Source organism: Pezoporus flaviventris, unplaced genomic scaffold (genome assembly GCF_033815535.1).
Source record: "Pezoporus flaviventris isolate CSIRO_AGI_PZ_B2104156 unplaced genomic scaffold, CSIRO_AGI_Pfla_v1 ptg000013l, whole genome shotgun sequence".
NCBI lineage: Eukaryota > Metazoa > Chordata > Aves > Psittaciformes > Psittacidae > Pezoporus > Pezoporus flaviventris.
Window position 1 is genome coordinate 38,942,830 of NW_026892561.1, and position 22,331 is coordinate 38,965,160.

At 36.4% G+C, this 22,331-nt stretch overlaps 1 protein-coding gene across 1 annotated transcript in view; it reads left to right on the forward strand.

The window, feature by feature from the left end:
- SLC9A9 (solute carrier family 9 member A9) overlaps positions 1-22,331 on the forward strand; it is a 195,756-nt gene that overhangs the window by 46,010 nt on the left and 127,415 nt on the right. The window contains exon 6 of the mRNA XM_061452903.1: positions 5,615-5,720. Within this exon, the coding sequence (XP_061308887.1) occupies positions 5,615-5,720 (106 nt within the window). The remainder of the gene's footprint in view (positions 1-5,614; positions 5,721-22,331) is intronic.

Genomic DNA, 22,331 nt, shown 5'->3' on the forward strand with positions numbered 1-22,331 from the left:
GTCATAGCATTATGTAGGGTTTATTTTTGAAGAGCATTTGAAGATCTTTAATATACAGATTTTTCCGTAAAATCAATTCAGAAGAATTTATCTTAATATGCTGTGGTTTTCCTTATATAGAAAACTAGCACTTGAACTAAGATTAAGAGAAGAATTTATGACTGGATATACTTAGAAACGTGTTGTTGGGGTTTTTTTTTTGCATTGTAGACCGGTCTCTAAATATCTGTGATACTCAGGAATGCCTCAAAAAACTCTCACATCTCTAGAAAGAAAAGGTAGAAACTTTAGGGACAAAAACAAGGTTACTTCAAGTGAATCATTCATATTACAGGAAATATTTCCTTCCAATAATTTATCATTTCCAGCAGAAAAAGTTTTGCAATTCAAGACTTCAGATAAGAGGAATTTTAAAATAGAATTTTAAAATTCAAAAATTCTCTGTTCATTAGTCTTTGATGTAAAACATCACACCAGGATTTATGTTTTCCCTTATTCTGATTAATAGGTATCATTTATCATGTGTTTGGGGAAAGACATGATAATTCTTGTTATTTCATCTGTGTAAAATAACAGATTTCACTGTTTTGCTGTTGAAAGGGTTTCCTTTGTGTCAGAATTGTGTTTTGATTTCTAATATAACCTGACTCTGGAATATTTTGGTGTGATCCCTTCAAAGGAAATGGAGTAGTGCGTCCCTATGTTCTTCTACATGCATCACTCATCAGTAGCAGCAAAGAAACAGTGAAAAAGGTGCTGTTGTGGGGAGTGGAGCCTCCAGCTCTCGGTCCCTGAGCATCAGAGACCTTCAAATTGAAACTGCCTTACTTCTGAGCATGGATAAGGACATTCTGACAACAATTGTCCTCTGTGGTTGAAAGGCAGACACAGCAATAAGCCCCAGCAATAGGTTGCTTCAGGGTATCGGTGGTTGTAATGGAATAAGGTGAATGACAGAACAAAACTGTCAAAAAAAAGAGTGAAAAGATTTGATCTCAGCCTTAGCCACCAAAAAATAACTGAAAAGTACAACTCTGGCAGTTCGCCTATGCTGGTGTTATTAACACATTCTTCACAATGACCTTCCAATCCAAAGACATTTCATATATCTTTAACATTTCTTTTTTTATAACTTTTGACATTTCAAGCACAGAAAACATTTACCTTCACAAAGTTTGCTGAAGCACAGCTATTTCTGAACTATATGAACTCCCTTACCTTTGGTCAAATTGATAATCACAAGGCTCTTCTCTATTTGAAGTTACTATGGTTACAGCAGAACTGGAGATGTGAGTTGCACTACTGTTTTTATTGATAAAATTGGATATTTATCAGAAAGAGGAGTTACTCATAAAATCAAAGGATTTTGCATTATAAGCATAATGCGTAAATAGAGCAAGTTAATATATTTTCTACACTTGTTATGGAAGTCTGTTTATAAATTTGGGTTTAGTTAAAATATTTTTATACTTTATTCAAAACTGAGCTAATCTGTGAGTGTCATGACTGATTAGCAGGGAAAAGAGGCTATAATTAAAAATAGAATTGTTATTTTTAGAGAAAAATCAATAGGAAATGCGAGATTTCTCTCATCTTATTTTCTGCCCATGTGATACTGCCCTCCCAAAAGAACTCAGACCCATGAGCTATGAAGTATATTAATAGTTCTAGTCAGAAGATTGAGGTATATATAATACCAGTACTTTATATAATGGTCTAATTTATTCTCTGACCTTCAAACATAACAGCAAAGTATTGGATACAGTTAACAGGGATTATTGTGGTTTGCTGATATTTCAGTTAGACATGCATTTTACAGGAATTAGGAACAAGCCAATTTGTTTCTACATATATCAAAAGATATCTTTCACAAACAGGTCTACAGACACTTGTTCTGACTTGGGTACAATCCAAATCATGCTGGGCTTAACATCTAACAGATGTGGCCTCAGTCTATGAAGTTAAGGAAGAATTGAATGAGATTTCTGTTGTCACAAACACTGTGAAAATCTTAGATGCTCCACTATTTCATGCTTCCCATCACTGATTTTTTTTAATAAAGTTCACAACCCTTTCTGAGTCAGAAACTCTGATACTTTTTATTTCTATTTGGTTTAGTATCCTACTGCCACAAAAGATGGTTGTTTGCTGTTCCCCAATTAGATGTCCTTCTAGACATCTAGTTTTTTACCTATATCTCTGTCCTCATATGCTTGATTGAAATAAGAGATTAAGAGATGATGTGTACTTTAATGAAAAGTAGTTTGGCATTTTCATAATACATATTGAATCTAATAAATTATACAATACTTGAAGTAATTACCACACAAAAACCAAGCCCTAACTACTCTTCCCCAAAGGTGCCTTCAGGAAGCCTTAGATATGAAATTTCTCAGATTAGATATGTTACTGTGGTATATGATTGCCAATACTGAATTTTGAAATTTATTCTCTCGAGTCTTAAAGGCTCCCATCAGACAAAATGTGATGTGACTACTCTGGGCAATAATGACTATTCATAGAGTATTATTCTATCCAGAGAATAATTTAAATTAACTTTTCTTCATAGAAGGGTATCATGTCCCTTTTAATATGCTCATTCTGAACTATATCCATAAATTCTCTTAATTAATGTAGGCAAATGTGATCTTGAGGAAATGATTGGTGGTTGGCAAAACAAAGTGAAAATGTTTTATTGAACTTTTAAATGGGGTGAATGTGCTAAAAATTACGCAGTGCTCTGTTCTTATGAAGATACTATTTAACATTTTCATTAATGAGTTGGCTAGCGCAATAGAGAATGCTTCTTTAATGTATAACACTATGCTGAAAGGAGATTGTAAACACTTTGAAGGACAGTTAGAATTCAATATGATTCTTGCAGTGATTTAAAATCAAGAAGGATAAATGATAACACTTGGAAATAATCAACTTCATAGATAGAAGATCAGAAATAAGCATTCATTGCTAAAAAATTTCAAGTTTACAATCTGAAAATGTTGAATATGTATCAGTACCAATACATAGCAAAAACCAAAACAAAAAAAAGGATTTATTTACTTGTTCTAAAGCATCTTTTCACATCCCTTCTTTTTTCGTTCTCAACAGAAAATGTCACCTCAAGTACTTGGATCTGATTTTGGGCACTGTATGTCAGGAAAGTTATCAACTGATTAGAAGTGATTAGCAGGCTAGAAAACTCACTGAAAGGAGGAGGTTGAAAGAAATGAGTCAGTTTAGGCAGGAGATGAAATGAGTCTTTGAATAGGCAAAATGTTGCTGGAAAGAAAAGGGAATAAATGTGACAAATTATTTGTTTCTCATTAGGCTAGGAATGGAAATTACAGACTTGAAGAGAAAGAGGGGAGATTTAGGTTAGTAATTGAGGAATAACTGCATTTATAAACTGCATGAATACTGAAGAGTGGGTTAGTCTCCCCTCCTCTCTGGAACTAACATCATTCCATTTAAAAACAGATCAGACAAATATCTGTCATCAGTAGTATGGCTGAAGCTTGCTGTGTCTTGGGCCAGGAAAACACAGGGACAGAGAAGAAACTAGAAGTACTCAGTCAGGTACAGGCAATGCTGTAAAGAAGATGCAATTGGGAATGGGAGAAATGGGTGAACTGGACAGTCTCTCCCAGAAAAGACAATTGCTTCATTATTGTGTTGCTTGCTTTATTATTCCACTTTCATTTGAAAAGATTTTAAGTCAGATTTTTGTGATAGAGTTGGAAGAGAAAGCAAAAAGATACAGCTGATTTTTTTAGGAGGCAAGAGGAAGGAGAGGAATGTGTAGGTGTCTGTTTAATTGGCTTGGCCTGCTACACATACATACCAACAGTACGCTGGACTTTGAGTACAATTTTCTTTTCCTTCTATCATTATTTCAGGGACTATTAATGTGAGCCCAAACTAATTAGCTAATAAGCAAAAGCTGGAAGTGGAAAATAGTTGTAGAAAACAAGCCAATGACATGTAAGAATGGGAATCTAAATTGAGTCCAAATTTAGTACATTAAGGCTTTTGCTAATCAAGCAAAAACCTGAATATTGGTATTGTTGAACCATGAAGGTATCTATTGCCAATAAAAATTCTTCCTACACCTTTGTGTCTTCCTGGAGAAAGAGCTCTCTTCCTAGTTTAAATTATAACTGCACTGGGAGTAGATGGGTGAGATTACCAGGATGGTTAAATATAACTAGCTAATTTAAATATAGCTATATCAGCAAACGTTCAGCTACGCACATCTCCCAGATTGTCTTCTGTAGAATAACACTTCCAAAATTCTTCAAAGATAACACATCAACAGAGATCACTTTGACATAAAATCTCACAGGAGAACTGAGAATCTACTTTGGGTTTATAAACTGATTTTCAGATTAAACAGACATTTAAGTGCCATTAGAAAATCTTATCAGCAATGATTTCAAAGTTCCAAAAAATGTTATTAAGACAAAGCATAATCACCTGTTCATGTTTTTCTGTGAATTATCAGCAACCATCTCAATGTAAAAGTAATTTTCATTTCTGAAACGTCAGATGTTAATGTGGCATCTGAGAAGCACTCCTAATCTTTGGGATCCCTGGGCTACAAAGATTGAGTCAATTGCACAATTATGTACTAGAATGAGCACCAGTGAAGCAGTGAGTTAACATGTAATTTTTAACCATACAAATAATTGGGAGCCTTTGCATTAAATTGTTTGAAAAGAGAATGCTCTGCTTTGTCCATGCAAAGAAATAATAATAATATCAACACAGCACACAGATAGCCACCTTCATTTGGAGATTATGAAGTGCTAGGTGAATCTTGGGATGGACTGCGATCTCCTGTTTACAGATAAGAAAACTGAGGCATAAAACAAATAAGGTGTTCTTTAATATCAATAGGACTTAATTACCTGGATATCAGCCAAGCATCTAAATGCCCTTGGGGATGTATGTCTAAATTATTTATCCAACTTCAATTTAAATTCAACACATTCTATTTTTTCTATTTCACTGGTAAGATAACAATCAAATATAGCATATAACTAAGGAGGAGGTAACGACTTAAATTAGTGATATGCTGAAGGAACCTTAAAATGGCTTACAAGTATCAGATATCCAAATCTGGATGAGAGAGCTTCATGACTACAGATATGCTATACCTCAGGTGAAAGTCATTATGCTGCTAGTAGGACAGGGTATGAGGTTATTATGCATGAACAGACAGATAAGTGTTATTATATATCCTTCTTAAAACAGGTAAACTACTACTCATTGCACACAAAGTCCATGGCAAAACCCAAGTCTTTTCAGCACCCTTATTTCTCCTTGGTCACAAAATCTTAATACTTTATGCACAGTAAGATATGCTGCGACATTTTCATTTTATTCATGATTCTCTGTGTGAAAAAGAAAGTTTCTTCCTAGCTCGGCTGAAGCATCAAAACTCGTAGACTTGCTGGATTATATACTTCATTTGATCCATTTTAACTTATTGTTATCCGCTTGGGCAATAAATAGGACTGGACTTCTCAAAAGGCATATTCTAACATTGCTTTATTTCTTGAACTGCCAGAGGAATATGAAAATAACAAACTCATTTTGCTTTGTCTTCATACAGTGACAGTTCTTGCTATTTTCCATGAGCTGCATGTAGATACAGATTTGTACACACTCCTGTTTGGAGAGAGTGTCCTAAATGATGCCGTGGCTATCGTGCTGACGTAGTAAGTATGCTCACCTCCATTCTTAGTGAGATATTTACAGGCTTGCATTGCTGATACGGTGCTCACTGATATAGTTTATGTTAGAGATAAAACATTTGAAGATCTGATTACAGAGGTGTAGTTCTGGAGTCATTCTTGGTTTGTTAAACACCAGGTTTCCAATACTGTTAATGGTAACTGTGCATTTACAATGCAATTTTAGTTCATTTTCTTCAACCTAGAAAGCACTATATTCTGTAAAATGTGTCACTTTGATTTTTTATTATTTACTTTCTCAACAAGATATCTTGAATAAATAATGCTGAATGAGCTCCTAGGACATAGGGCAATGATAAATTTGGAGAGAGGTTCTTTTTATTTTTTGCAACCTGCTATTTTTCAAACTTAAAACCACAAAGTGGTACACAGGAGCTCAGTTTGTCTACCTAAGATTATTGAATCTGACAGACCTTCATCTGATAATATTATCTTAAGTTTATATATAGCTTTTTTATTCTCAGAAATCCTCAAACAGATCACAAATGGTGGACCAAAATCACACAAGTGCTGTCCTAAAAGCACACATGCCAAGTACACGATTAACAGGATCCCAACTTTATAACTCCACTCTATATGTATTATATGCTTCCTGGAGCTTAGCTAGAAATACAAATAATCCTCTCAGATAATCTTAAAAGTAACAGAACTCTGCAAAATTGAATTCAGTTTTCCAGGATGGTTGAAGATGCTTCACAGTAAGCTTCAATTCAGTCCCACCTTTCTCTCCTTAAAACACAGATCCTTGAACTAGGATTTATTCTATCCTTCAGAAAACGGGATTTTACAGAGTTTACAGTCATTAAAAATGAGGTTTATATTTTGTCTGGATTTTTTGTTTATATTTTGTGAAATCTCATCTAGAAACTTGAAATAGTTGAATTGCAAAAATACTCAAAATTGTTTCACAATACAAAAAATAGTATTCCTATTTAATTTATCAATCATTCTGCAATTATCAGTCTAGTTACATTCACCTAAGCTAAACACCTCTCATTGGTTTTAGAGCAAGAGAGGTTTTTTTCTGAAATGCTATCAGGTGCCTGAGCAGAGCATTTCATGACTAGATACAGCATGGCTGTCACATTCAGTGACTGTGGTTGGAATGTGTCACTTAGGAGAGCATCTAGTACATCAAATAAAAAAAAAATGCAAAAGGAAAACTGAGCAGAGAATAGAAACCTCAGCAGAGAGAAGAGACAGAAAAGCATTAAAGTAGCTATTAGAATTGGAAATAAGTGTGTAGGTGATTTTTTTTCTCTCACACTAAGCTTTATTTAATAAAGGCCTGGACATTTATAGTTCATTTAGATTCTTCATCTGTTAGTGTAAGGTTCCTATAGACTGAGGAACTATTAGGTTACAAGAAGCTCAAGGAGACCTAAAATACTTTAACTGTCTAGCTTTCCATTGTTGTGATGTCAAAGCACATAGATCTCTTAAAGGTGCAACTCAACTGCAAAGCAAATCTAGAAAGAAAAGTACTATCGGATAGTACATGATTCCTGAGTTTCTAACCTCTACTCTTCCCAGTACTCAAGTCCTAGTTATGACCCTCAGCCTGCACATGGATAAAGAAACCTATAGGAAGGATGCCTGATGCAAATTCTGGCTATCTCCTTCTCTTGTTTTCTTTGGTATACATGGGATATTGCAAGTCTTCTTTATTACAGAATGTGTGTTGTCACTGGAAACTAGCATATTTTTTCTGTATATTCAGTGTGACCGATACTTTGATTTATCTAACATATTTAATCATTTCTAGAGACTGGAGAGAATATATGATGTCATCAGTTCCATGTTTCCTAAATTTCTGGCTTAAATAATCAGCTTCTGCAAAAATGCAATGTTTCCACAATTTAACATGATTTTCCTTCCTGTTGCCCTTTAAGTAAAGCTACCCTCTTGATAATATCGGCTTCAGTGCATTAACACCCCACTAAACCAAACTGAGTTTAAATGAAGAATATTATTTTTCTCTCACAACAAAAGAACAGCTACTTTTTGTCTCTGTAACACATAACACTTCTCAGGCTGTGCAAACACAACATGTTCATAATTACAGTAATAGGGGACTATTTAAAAAGGTGTGAGAATAATGTTTACAAATCTAGAAAAGCAATATTAAGTAATTTTGTACACTATGTAATGGTGAACAGAAAACAGATTAAGAGAGTACACAGTGTGTTTCATCAGCTCACAGAATAACCCAGTTAATGCCTTCAGGAGTGACTCACTGCAGGAAAGGGAGGAAAGGAAAAAAGGGAAGGCCTTGATGGCTAGCTGTGGCAATTTGGCAAGCCAAAGGTAGCATGGCTGTGGGCCAGCAAGGCTTTATATGGTATCTCCTTTTCCTTCAGCTTCTCCCTCCAACCTCTATTTTTCCTGTGCTGTTTATCACTTAGTTTAAAAAGGACAGCAGCAGGACCAGCTATCACTACTCTTTCAACAACAAGCTGCGTGTTGCTGCGACTGTATGCACAGGGCCAATTGTCCTCAGAAAATATTTATCAACCACACAAGTTCTCCGGGCCAAATCAGCATAGGCCATCTTGCCATAACACCTGAGTATTTGTAATAATTGCAAGATTTCATTTATACTGTGCTATTTTAAGATAACCCATGAAGGAGGGATCAGTGTGAATCAAATTGACAATCGTGGCTGCAGAAAGGCTGACAAGCTGTTGTGCATCTGGAGAGGTCATACACACAAGAGCATCTGTAAGGGCATTGTAGCTGTAACAAGGATTTTCTACATTAAGCAACTCACAGAGTTGCTTACAACTTTTCATTATTAGGACAAAAGTCTCCTTTTAACAGAAAGTTTGTGAGAATTCTCACAGAAAATAAAGTTTTGGAAGAAAATGGAAATTCAAATATTCAAAATGCATAATCTTTGAGCCTCTTTTATGTCAAGGATTCAAGACACTTAAGAAAAATAATAACAGAGCCCTACAAAACTTATTAGATAACTAAACGTGTCTGCTTTTATCCAGAAAAACCTATATGAGTAATAACACCACAAGTTTCCTACAGTTTTCCAGCAAATTGACTTGGCAACCCTGTCCACCTTCTATGTCTACCTGCAGCGTAAGCTTTTTCTGTAGAAGTATTTTATATATGCTAACATTAAAGCAAACAAATAAAACATATGTAGGAGAATATATCTGAAGATGTTCGAGCTTCTTCTACATGTGTTTAAATATCCTTATAGTCTTTACAATTACAGATTGTTTCACTCTCTGGAATTTAATTTTAGACAACAGATTATGGCAATTTTTTATGAAACGGCCTTTCCAATCATATTTGTATTACAATTTTTAATAAAGAAATCATTCTTAGGTATGTTGTACTTCATCACCAAGAAGTTTACCTGAGTTTATTCTGTAGCTTCCAGAATGAAAGAATATCACCTAAGATTACTTTTCTTGTATTGCTCTATCATAATATATACTGTATGGAATTGGGTGTTGGTCTATGATGTGGTGAATATTTTCATACAAGATTCCAGATGATGGCTTTTTTTACCACTGCTTGTATCCTCTAACTCCCGGGGTTTCAACTTCTTCAGCTTTTTTACAAAAACATTGACAGCAAAATATAGCTTGCAGATGTTCCTGCACACATAAAGCCATTGTGTTAGCTAGAAAATTAACCTTCTGCCATCCAATTCCCTGAATAAATCATTTATGGATATCTTTGAGCAAATAAGGTTAACCTTTTTTTCACTTTCATTCTTTTTTCGTTCTGTCTTCGTATGATATATCACTTATTGAAGAAAACACCTGCATATATTTTGAGTGCACATACTATAGGTTTGGGCTTGGCATGGGTGGTGCACATTTACAGATAAATTTGATGAAGAAAGTGTGGAAAAGTTGTAGAAAAAGCATTGAATAGCTTAAGATGTGACTGAAAAGTAGCTGAACAGGTCATTAGCATTGAGACAGTGTATTTAGCAGAGCTATTTAATCTTTCTCATGCTGAGTGCTCAGTGAGTGCAGGATGTATAAAGCAGTAATGAATACCGATACATGTTCCCTGCTAACAAATTATCTAACAGAACATTACACGAGAGATGTTTCCATTGTAGCTAATGTCAGAAGCGTTTGTATCATCATTATGTGAGAGACATGACTTCATCTCTCTGCTGGCTCTGTATCATTCATTGCTCAGCAGGCCTGATGGAAGTTTCATCCACTTTCTGGAAGAGGTGATAGTGTGGAAGTCACATTGGCAGCAAGGACATCAACATATGGCAGAGTCTTTCACAGGTAATCAAAACAAGTGAGTGGCAGCCAGGGGACACAGGACATGTGATATTGTCACATGTGAGACATACAGCAAGGAATAAATATACTAACTTGTTGTACGCAAGTCAAGTTAGATACACGAATGAAGTGGAAATCCCGGAGATAAAAAGTGTGGTTGATGATCACATGGCAGTGAAACCAGTGAACACAGAAACTAGCTGACACATGAAATGAAGACCTCCCATGTCAAAATGCTAATTGCCTAGAAGGCTTAGAAGTAGAGATATTTTTGGGCAGAGATAAAAGTAATACTACAAGCATAGTTTTCTTGTGAAGTTTGCCATTTTTAAGTGAAATAACTTGGGTATGTAAAGGAAGAGATGATAAACCTGGACGTTCAAAAGAAAGTAAAAAGGAAAGTAAAGACCCCCCCAAAAAAGAGGATTGTTTTGAAATGGGTATCCTGCCTCTTGTGTAAAGTATCTATAGATTGTGTAGATTTCCACAAAGCTTATTAATGCCTATTTGCAAAAAATTGGCAATGGAAGGTGCAGGCTTGACAGTCAGGCCATAAGGCTCCCTTGGCAAAAGTCTAGGACCACTGCCAAAAAGGTAAATTCTTAGAACTAGGTAAGAACTGGAGGTGTAATCCTGTTATTTTATGACCCTTGCTGATAAGAACAGTATTTGTGGGTGAGATGCATATTTCCAGTGATGCTCACAGAAGTGGAAATTCAGTGAGCATCTATTGGCCAGATAAGATGGTCTCAAATAAATAGGTAACAGTCAGGCTTTTTCTTCCCCCCCCCAAAAATCTGTGCTTGTAGAACTGTACTGCAACCCCCTTCTACATAATAAGCTTCTGTGGATTGGTTCAAAGATTTACTAAGTGGTTTACCATGATGAAGAAATTTCATTTTCCAAAGTTCTTGGAATATAACATTTTCTCTAACAATAGATATATTTCAAGTCCATTTTTCATGATCTAGCTACAACATAAGACACTATATCTGTGCTTGATAAATTAACTGTCCATAGAATCCAGACCCCTTTCTAATAGCTTAAAAGGCTTGAAATTTATGACAAATTGTTTGCAGGTTGCCCATTTCACCTTGCTTTTGTCTTTTTTTCTGTAGTGTAAACAGAGCTTTTCTGCTACAGTAGGATAAATTGTAAAGGAGGAACTCTAATTATTCAATGTGCATTCAAAGTATGGAGGGGAAAACAGGCATGGCAAATTGATAAAGATAATGGTCAGCTTTACTATATCCAGTGAGGAAGTCCCTTGTAAAAGCAGTTTCATGGCTCATCTTAAACATTTCAAGGGTATACATATACCAACATGTGTCATAGCATACCTCTTTCCTGCTCAAAAAATACTTTCATTCTAGTGTAGTAATATCATATACAAGTTAAATAATGCTCACACTATTCTTTCTGGGCAGAAGTTCTCCTGGAAACTTGTATGGGGCTTTCTAAAATAACATGGCAAAATTAACCGAGACAAATTTATTGAAACCCAGCATGATTTCCAGGAGAAATCACTCAGAAGCCAGAGCTACACTCAGCTTGTGCTGAGCACCCTCTGAGGCTGACATTCCACAGTGATCAGTGTAACTGACTTAGGAAGTCAGAGAATTCCTTCTGTCACACTGGTTATTCATACTGATATGTACAATCATAATATTACTAATTTCAGTTCAGTTTAGATCTCTTCAAACTATACAAAATTTTTTTCATCAAATGGACCTCAAATAGAAAATCCATAAGAACCTTTAAACCCTTCTGGGTTTGGTTATTTGTTTCCCTACATGTTTGTTACTTCAGTGGTTTTAATTCTGTTATTATGTCATTGAACCTGAAGATAGTTTACGCAGGAAGAAAATGTAATCAGAAACTGAAGAAACAGGCATTGGACAAACACCAAATACAGGTACAAATATTCAGTTTATGTTTCACTTTGTCATTGGCCTGCTGAGGTAACTATCCATTATCTGTAAGTGTTACTTTCCTACTTTTCACAATTTCTAATTGTGATTCTTTGTGTATTGTACATTAAAATCAGCAGTTCTATAAAGGACATGAAAAGATATTGGAAGAGTGCTGCTGAATAATGAAGTTGGGAGCTGGGATTTGCAGGAAGTAATATCAGCTTTGAAAGCTGTGATGAGTGTCTCCTTGATGCATATCTCAGCAGATGTGAGGCTCCTTTAGGTCTATTTTAAGCTTTGTTCTTTTGTCATGGACTGTCTCTAATTTGGATCCTTTGCCCTTCAGTTTTTGGGGTATTATTCTGTATGAATTTTGCCACACTTTCATCCCTGAACCCATTGAATAACAAATTTTGCAGAGGAAAGTCAGCTGAATGTTCTCATATTTTTCACTTAAATTGTGATTATATTCAGGAGGTGGCCTTCAAAAGGGACATTGTGGGCTTCCATACATACTGTCTCAAACTCTTTTCTATCATGTTTAATCAACTAAGAAACAAGGACTTTTTTATCACTCAGTACTTTTGTCTTTGTTTCAGTTTTCTTCTCATCCGCAGGTATCTGGGAGTTCATTCAATCTATGAACATGGTGATATCTTTCAGCCTTTATCCCATACCTCCTGCTGAGGACGTATTAGGCATTTTAGGCAAAAAATATGAGTGCTTCAGTGTTGAGTCATTACAGATAAAAAAAGAATGTTTCTCTATTGCCCTTGCATTTTAAGACTTTTTTTTTTTAAACATTTATTCATGCAATTTCTTAGTGTCTTTTACCATACTATTTCTGCCACTGGAGTGAAAAAGAAACTTATTTAAGTTCTGTTTATTTCCAACATGTATCTGAGTGCAGAAAAGATGTTATTCACTCATCCTGGGCACATCAGTACGTAAGTAATAGTGTGAAAAAACCCACTTCTATTCCTAAGTGGGCTCTTATGCGCACACAGTTAGTAGCTTTAGTGTACCTACACGTAATACTGTTCAGCTTTTTTTTCAATAGTGTATAAGCCTCATTCCTTGCCAGCTATTGTATAAAGTGTGCACAGAGTCATGCTTCTAGCCCAGGAAGAAAAGAGGGAAATAGAAGCGCCTGTGCCATCAGATGACAAAAATGTAAAAGGGATTAACGCATGCAACATTTTCCTGCTTAAAAAAGTAGGTGGCACATAGGTTTCTAAGTGTGGGAAAAGATGGTGAAATGCAGATGAAAGTAAAAAACTGAACTGTTGAAAGTAACAAATGGACATTGTGAAGACCTGGCTAGAAAAAAGAAACAAGGGTGAGAAAACACAAGACATGGTGAGAAACTAAGGTAAGGCATACTGTGTAGGTACAGATCCTGACAGTCCTGTAGCTAGGACACTTTAGAGGGGAAAAAGGCTTGTTTACTCACACGGCTGCAGAGAAAATAATTATTTTTCTCTAGTGCAATTTTGCAGTTCTATGTTGTTTTTTTAGGAATGTCTATGTTTGAAATCCTTAAGCAGGACATGAAAATGTGCTCCTGAATTGTAAAGAAACTGTGAAAAGTATAGGAATTAGGACAGCAGCTCTAAAGAGCAGTGCACTGCAATCAGGCAATTCATCTGAATTCAGAAAAGGAATGAGATTCTGCCAGAAAGGGAATTGCTCCCAGACCTTTTCTTGGTAGCTGTCTTTATGTAAATTCAGTTGGCAGAGCTAGAGGAACTGAGGCTTCTACGAGCCCTGTGGCAGGCCTAGAGAGGTGGCTGCCTTTGCAAAACCTGGCATAGGACTTGGAGATCAAAGTAAGACCAGCGCTGGACCGCAACAGGCATAGGAAGTGTTGCTCAATGGTACTGAGTTGCATGAGCTTGAATCTTGACAATCTAGGGACTTCAGTGCCTCTGAGCTGCAGATCTGGACAAATGACTAACTGGATCTCTGGAATTGACCATTACCTCATTCCAAATAAGTATTATTTGCGATTTTATTCCCACAAAGGTTCTTGAGGAAGAATGACTGTCACACTTTGGAGGAGAATAAAACAGAATTACTTGAAAGAAAGCAAAATGCTGGATGGAAGCTCAGCCCAAACATTTCACTTACTGCCCTCCCCCCCCCCGCCCTTAAACAAGATGAATGTGGCTACTCCTCCAGATGTTTATAGAAAGGCTTATGTACCAAGCCTTATGTACCATGGAAACCACTGAAATAACAGAGTTGTGCAACAAGTGGTGAATAATTTTAAAAGATGGATGGGGAATCCTTTCCATCTATTATTTCTATAATAATGAAATTATGGTTGTCCATCTGCTCTTTTTACCTTTGAGGAAGGGTTTACTCCCAGCTTATTTTGTTGATGATAATTAGAGTTTCACGTCATTGACCATCTGGAACAGGATATGTGAGCACTGGGAAACTAACCAAACTTGCTATTAGCAGGAACTTTAAAAGAGCTTCTTTCCCAGAATAGAGCAAATCCTACATAAAACGATGGTGTCCTTATTTAATAAAACTTCTTTTCTTTTTGTTCCATGAGCCTTACTGTACTGACCAGTGTTGTGCATAAGCTGGGGGGAAATATTCTGGAATGTCTGTAACACTTGTTATTGGTGGAATTTCAGTGTGAAAATGGTGATTTTGACCAGAATGGTTTCAGGAGGTAATTCTCATCATTCTGTTTTTTCCACTTCTTACTATTTCATCTCTCTTTTTCTAATATCAGCTCCACATTAAAATTCTACTTAGCTTCTAGTTAATAAATGCTAAAGGTCTTTCTAGCTATATGTTATTGTATTAGGTCTGGTTGAAATGGAGTTCATTTTCCCCATAGCAGAACTTAGAGAGCTGTGCTTTGTATTAGTAGGTAGAATGGTGTTAATAACACAAGAGTGTTTTGACTACTGCTAAACAGTGCTCCCACAGCATCAGGGCATCCAACATTCCCTCCAACAGTATGCTGGGGGTGGGCAAGATCTTGAGAGACAGCCAGGGTAGCTGACCCGAACTGACCAAAGGGATATTCCACATCATATAATGTCTGCTCAGCAGTAAAAGCTAACAGAAAGAAGGAGGAACGAGGCATGCGTTCTTACAACTTTTGTCTTCTGGAGCAACCACTAAGCATACTTGAGTCCTGCTTCCTGGGAACTGGCTGGACATCGCCTACTGATGGGAAGTAGAGAATAAATCTTTCATTTTTCTTTGCTTCCACATATGGCTTTTGCTTTATTATCATGACCCACAAGGTTTTTTCCTATCTTGTTTACTCTCCTTCCCTGCCAAGGAGGGGGGTGGTACAGTGACTTGGTGGGCACCTGGTGTCCAGCCAAGGTCAACCCACCACAGTTACCTAATTGGCTCTGTTTTGTTTATATAATTTATTTGAGTAGGCAGCCTTCAGTTGCAGTCTGCTAAACTAGAATAGATTTCAGTGAGTACTGTTACAGAGATTGCCCTCAGGGATGTATGAAAACGTAGCTTAGCTGAAATCAGCTGGGAATGTCTGTACTTGTCATATGTAATAAAATCAGAGTAGCTGCAGGTACCTCTGTCCACTTATACACAAACAAACTGATAAAATTTAAAAATATGAACTGCAAGTTCAGAATTATGAATGCTGCTTACAGTGCTTGCAAATCACATCTAAAAGGCAACTATTTAGCTACATTTTCTGTACAAATGATCAAAATGGCATCAAATCTTCTTTATTTCAAAGATTTCTGTTGGGAACTCTTCAGAACTGAAGTACACCCTGGTAAAAGTCAGCTTGGTTTTGAGCTCTTCCAGATGTTTTTCCCTTATCCAAATAACCTTTCTCCAGTGAATAAGACAGATTTTCTGAGAGCAAGATAATTACATTCAAAGTCTAATTCTACTTATGGAGACAACTCCTTTTCAGTTTAAAATGAATGTATTGATACTCTTTCCCTTGAAATGTTCCAAAAGAAAGCTCATTTCATCCTCTCTGGATGAGATACTGTACATAAGAGTCTGTCCAGGACTTACAGTAGATCAACATATTTTTCAAGTCTTCTAGGAAGGGAAGACAGAAGAGGAGAATGTATCAGAAAGGTGGGGGAGAGCTTGCCATTTCAGCTACTGAGTACCCACCAATACCTATTCATTGTTCAAATCCATTCCAGAAATACAATATTGAAGAGTACAGCTATCTCAAAATGACTGAGGTTTTGTTACCAGAGGAAAAACTCCCATCAAAATTCTTTTATTCTTTGAAGATCAAGTTGTGATTACATGAAAGAAGAACCCCCTCACATTGTGGCAGCAGAGAGAACATATTTCCATTGGCTACCCAGAAGCACTTGGAAAGACTGAAGTCTCTAGGAATCCCTCTGTGAACCCCTACAGAAGCTATGTGCTCTACATGCAGTTTAATTTGAATTTCATCATTCTGACCTGCTCTAAATCCTTTTTTTAAACTTTTTTATTTACTAAGAACAACATCAGGTAAACTCATTCCTGCTGCAAGCCTTGATCTTTTAAGGCTCAAATCCTTAAGTTACTGAGTCTGTTAGAGTGAACTGACATAACTTTACATGAAATTCTTTTGTGTGTGCACATGCGTACATACATACTTATGTGTGCATGGAGAGTCATCCATAAAGCGCATCAAAATAATGCAAAGGTTATCAAGTACTCAAATGCTACATAACGCCCCAAGATTTTCATGTCTTACAGAAGAAGAGCCGAGAGGCACCTTCTGTAAATGTTTTAAACAAATGTAATTTTTTTTAGGTTTATTTTATCCTTCAAAGAAACCTCCCCCTCTCCATACCCAAGACATCATTTCAGTGTGTATATTTCACCTTTCAGATTGGGAACGTCAGCATTTTCAGAATATACTTTTGTCACTTGAGCAAAGAGAATAATTGATAAAAGTAGCACGCAGCTACCTTCCTTGAGTGCCAGGCATATCAGGAGAGACTGCTTACCTCTAGCTACTGCATTTCATAGCTACTTAAATGGTAAGACTCAGAAAATTTCTGGGTTTAGGATTTATTCTAATGATTATAGAGCCTCACTTACTCATTGTTTCCATTTGCTGTTGCTTTGGTCTCAATCTTATTCCTTCTCTTGCCTTTATTTTTCCAATAGACAAGAGTCACCATCTCTGTCTTGCTCTACCCATTCTCCTGAATTGCATGACCTACTCCAACAATCCTGTTGCAGTCACCAGTTCTTTTGTCTCCCACCTGAGATGGAAAGAAAATATTTCTAAAGATAAGCTAGGACTGTAAACTCTTAACCAAATTGCCTTCATTCCCTAAAGCCAAGAGACACCCTGTCTTTATTTCAGATAGGCACACCTCTTTGTTAACCTCCTTATTGCATTGTGACAGGTGACCAGACAGAGCGATGCTGCTGATCAGTTCTGAAGGCTGGCGGAACAGTAGATTGCAGAGTTTGGGGATCAGCAATTGCAGGAAAAAAAAATTGTATGAGTTTTAGATGGTACATGCCTAATACAAATGAGAGCTTAGTTTTTTAGCTATTGAAGTTTATCAGACTTTTGCTGAGATTTGTCAACTAAACATTTCAGAAAACTTTAAAAATTGCTCAGTTTTGGCACATTTTCAGAAGGGTGAAAGATTCATGAGTAACAGATGGGCAATTTCCTATTTCCTCCCCTTAGAAGTGACAAGTCTGAATTTCAAAGTGGCACAGCGTTGTAATTATGTAGTTGTAAGGTTTCTGTCCAAGATAAGCACAAATGTATTCTCTTTGTACTGGTTCTGCAAAACGGTTGTTTTTTTTTTTTAAAAAAAGAAACAGTATTCACAAAAAGTGCAAATGCAGCACAGAAATGTAGCCTAAATGGTGTCGTTGTGGCAAAGTCACAAACCATGCAAAAACACAGCCCAAATAAAATTAGGGCATTTCCTGTCATACTGCAGGTATGAACTAGACCGAAAGAGAGGAAACATTGAGGACAGCAGTTATACAAGTGGCCCTGAAAGAGGACAGTGTGACAAAGCTTGTTCATTTCTGCTGTGTTCAGGGAAATGGGACTTCTGAACATGTCCTGTAAAGACCATTGTACCAGAGAAGAAAAAAATCCAGTCTTGCTACCAGTTTCCTCTTAATGTGTTTTGTACTTTGATGTTCCCTAACTAATTGCTAATTATAATGATTTACTTATTCTGAATGCAGTATGCATATGTGTATGTCATTTGGATTCATAATGAAATTTCAGTATATTTCTGGGAATACCTAGTGATGTTAGAATCTGGATTTGAAAAGGAAGGTTTAAATACGATTAAAACTTTAAATAAAATATTATCCAACAATGCACTGAATAAACTGATATTCACAATTTTCTCTAAGTAATTTCTTCATTACAAAATCTCACAAAAGTTAAATAATTTTTAAGCATAGAGCATTTTCATTTTGCATCCCCATTCATTGCATATTTATACCCACTTAAAAGAAATCAAACAGTTCTTCTACATTGTTCTACTGATCTGTAGCAAGCACAGCCAAAACGATAGTGAGATGAGAATAATAGAGTGCCTAGCAGACTTCTGTTCTCTCCCTTAGACACATTGAGAAAAGGTTATAGCTGAATGAAAATATTTCAGCCTCCTGGACCATTTAGCAGTGTACATCTTCTTTATTACAGTATTTTTATACCTACAGAGTAATGTTAAAGGTATTTCTAAACCAACATTTTAGGATGTTCACAGTTTTACATTCTATTTCCAGAGTTAGCAGGGCTTAACCCATAGCTAGGAGAGTGTTTTCATTGTTTCATTGTGCATTGTTAGAGTGAAGTAAATGCAAAAACCTGTGAGGCAAGACTCCTTCGTTCTAGTAATTATGAGGGTAATGAAGCTAGCCAGAATTATTTCCATTTTATTAATAGCTGTGTTTAAGCCTCATGGAAGTGCCTGTCAAGAGGAAGTATCTATTTTAAAACTAAGTGGTGGAAATTAGTGTGTTATACTAAATGTTTATCCATAAATCAATGAAGTCTTCACAAATCCAGAAAGAAAAATTGTCTATTTGCCTATCACTTCTGTGAGATTTTCCATAGTCATTGGATCTAGGCCACAGGTAATAACAGATACCTTAATTTTAAACAAAGGGAGATCTTATTTGACTCTTAATGTTACCTTTGAGGAATAGTTCACTACCAGGTGACAGTTATATGTTCAAAAACCTTAGCATTGTACTTCTGAATAATGTATTCTTGTCAAAGCAAGAACTCCCATCCAGTATATTTGGTATAAGGTCTCTTAGATTGAGTGATTTGCAGTGTATTTAGGAAAGCGGGGGGGGTTAGGATTAGATTATCCAGATTATTGTCACAATTCCAAATGGCTTTTAGATTTTTCTTCAAGAGTGGCATATGTTTACATAGCACTGCTTGAAACTGGCTTATCATTTGAAACTTCCATAGCAGGGATAGGGAAATAATTCTATCCCTGAAGATAGAAATCAGAAAAATGGAATGTGTGTGTTCTAATATTTTTTTCTTACTATAACCTTTAAAGATAAAAAGAATTTTTACCATTGTGATTGCCTTAGAGTTTGGGACTGTAATTCTATCCACATCAACTTCACTGCCTGCCTGGTAATTCCTCCTCTTTGTTTTATTTTATCATGACTGACAATGAGTAATCCCCCAGAGTAAAGATTATTTGCAGATGTCATAATCACCACTGACTTAATACTTGAGCAAAACAATTTCCACAAGGTTCAGCAGCTACACCTCTGCTGTTCTCAGCAGCCCCAGGCTGCTTAAATGAGCCACTGAGATTGTGGATAGCCAGCTACAGTTTAGAATGGCTTCAGCCAAATAGTCTTTTGCAGCTCCTAGGCAAGGAGAAAAGGTACAAGACAGATGCAAAGCCACCTTTCAATCCATGCGCCATCCTGACCGAGTCCCATACTGTGTCAGACTGCGCAGTCCATCTCTAAACACATCTTGTTCAAGATTTGGGCAATTGCTCTTCAGTCAGCATTTACCAGACATATAACTGCAATTTTTTTATTTCTTTTTTTTTTCCACTTTGAAGTAGGTCCAGCGCTATTCCTCTCTCAGCTTCTCAGAAATTCTCTCTTTCAATAGATTTTTCTTGTAAGTGAACTGAATGGACTATACTTCCCCAACACAGTGCATTTTTACAGCAGATTACTATTAGTACATGTGTTGGGACTTGTTGAATTGCACCTTCTTTGAAGAGAACTGCCCAGTCATTTTGGTTTTATGTTCTGTGTCTAACATTAAAGGTATAGCAGTGACTTTAGAGAACTTCAGGCTACAGAGTGACAAGGTAACAAGCAATAGGTAAGGCTGCAATTTTTTAATTTCTACCATGGCTTGAATTTTTCTTTTTCTAAGCTGTAAGAAATAGAATGTTAGCATATTATCAGAAAGGTAAATGAGGAAAACTTCAGGCCTTTTTGCTCTTACGGGAATATTTTGCTCTTACAGGAATATTACTGCTATTCTCTATGCAAGGCTGACCAGCTTTTCTAGCAAGTGAAGTGCCTTTCCCTAAGGTGAAATTTCATTCTATTCATTTGCTATGTTTGGATCAGGAACAGAGACCCACAGTTCAGATATCCCTAAATCCCCATCCTCAGCTCCAGTATATCAAGAAAACAATACATGTAACATGTTTTGTTTCTGACATTATTACTGCCAACACTAGAGCATACAATTCACATCTGGTTTTATTTTAGACTTTCTCACGATAACAGCTGCATTTCTTGTCTTCACTCGGAAACATTTTTTAAAATGAAATTGCCATGGCAACAGCTGCAACCATTTATTATAAAGCAATAGAAGTGGAACTAACATTTGAGAGAGAAGCTCTGTTACCAGTATAGTATTTCGTTCAAACAATGCCAGAGTCATTTTTCAGTAGCTCTATTTTTTAAATAAACTCTACAGAAAATATTTTCTATAATAAAATGTAGGTGGGATTGAACAGCTCTGGAGATTTAAAAGATTTTCTTCTTTAGGTTACTGGCTCATGTCAAATCCAGATTAGCAAGAGGCAAAAATTATCATCTGTTTAGTGGGCAAAAAAGAATTGAGAGGGGTATCCAAGCTACCTATGCTCTCAGCTGAAGCACAGAAACAGCAAACTGGGTGGGGGGGGTGGAGGGGTGGGGTGGGGGGAGGTGGAGGGGAAGATGTGACCCATTCTTGAAACGTGTTAATGTCTAATGCAAAGGAAAGATTCATAGGCAGTTTACAATGTTAACACAGAAGAGTTCAAAATGAACTATCCTTCCCTTAAGATTTTGCTTCATGTCACTTGCAACATCCTATGTTACCTGAGATTTTAGGGTATTATTTTCCCTATCAAAATGTGGCTAGAGCTTTTGCACTGACCTCAAGGTCATGTTGTGCCAAGTCAGAATTGAGGCAGGCTCATCCAGCTTATGGCCCAGGTACATTAGAAATCACATGGACTGTTTTGTTTGCATCTGTTTCCAATATTTCTCAAAGCATCCAATTTATCTTTTTTTTTAACTCCACAAGAATATGGGTATCAGATTGACAAACTGCACTCCAGATGGAAAATGTGCATGAAACATAAAATTATTTTCCTATTTAAACCCTTTCTGACTATGGTAAATATGTTTTGCAAGGACAGACTGTACGGGGATGGTATACCATATTGTGGGGACATAACAAGGATCATGTGTCTCCCTATTTGTTGCACATTGGAGAGTCTTAGGCAAGAGTGAAGGAGAACACTGAAATAGAAAAAAAAAATGGATAGGCTTTCAGACTCCTTTCACTCTTAATTCTTATGTGATTTAATGTAGTTTATCTTCACCAATTGCATTCAGCATCAGGGCCCTCAGTGTACTCTGTTCACAGTTTCCTAAAGATGCTGGAGTTGTGTGAAGGGAGACTGGGGGATCCTTTCTCAATCTCTTACAGAAAACATTCAGGAAGTGAAAAAGCCTGAGGCTGTTATAGGCCAGAAATGTGGCACAACACTTCAGTATTGGCAATAGGCTATCCATCTGCTCTAGTGATCACCTGCATCCTCTAGCAGCAGACTTAGCTCTGTATAGGTTTTATTTTAAACGCAAAGAGTAGCTTACCGGTTTCTTAACAGACAAAGAGTATCCGTATTTCAGTGACTACTTACTAAACTCTAGATTTATTCCAAAGATTATCTTATAGTCCAGCTTCATTAAATTACTTTTATGTCATGGTCAATTTATGTCAGGGAGGTAAAATAGAGGAAAAACAGAAGAAAAACAGAACCTACTTCTGTTGTGCCTGAGAAAAAGTTATGAAAGCATGTGGTTCGTACCTTATCTTTTTAAGGAACTGAGATCTGATAGAAATCACAAAGATACAGTTTCCTTTCATT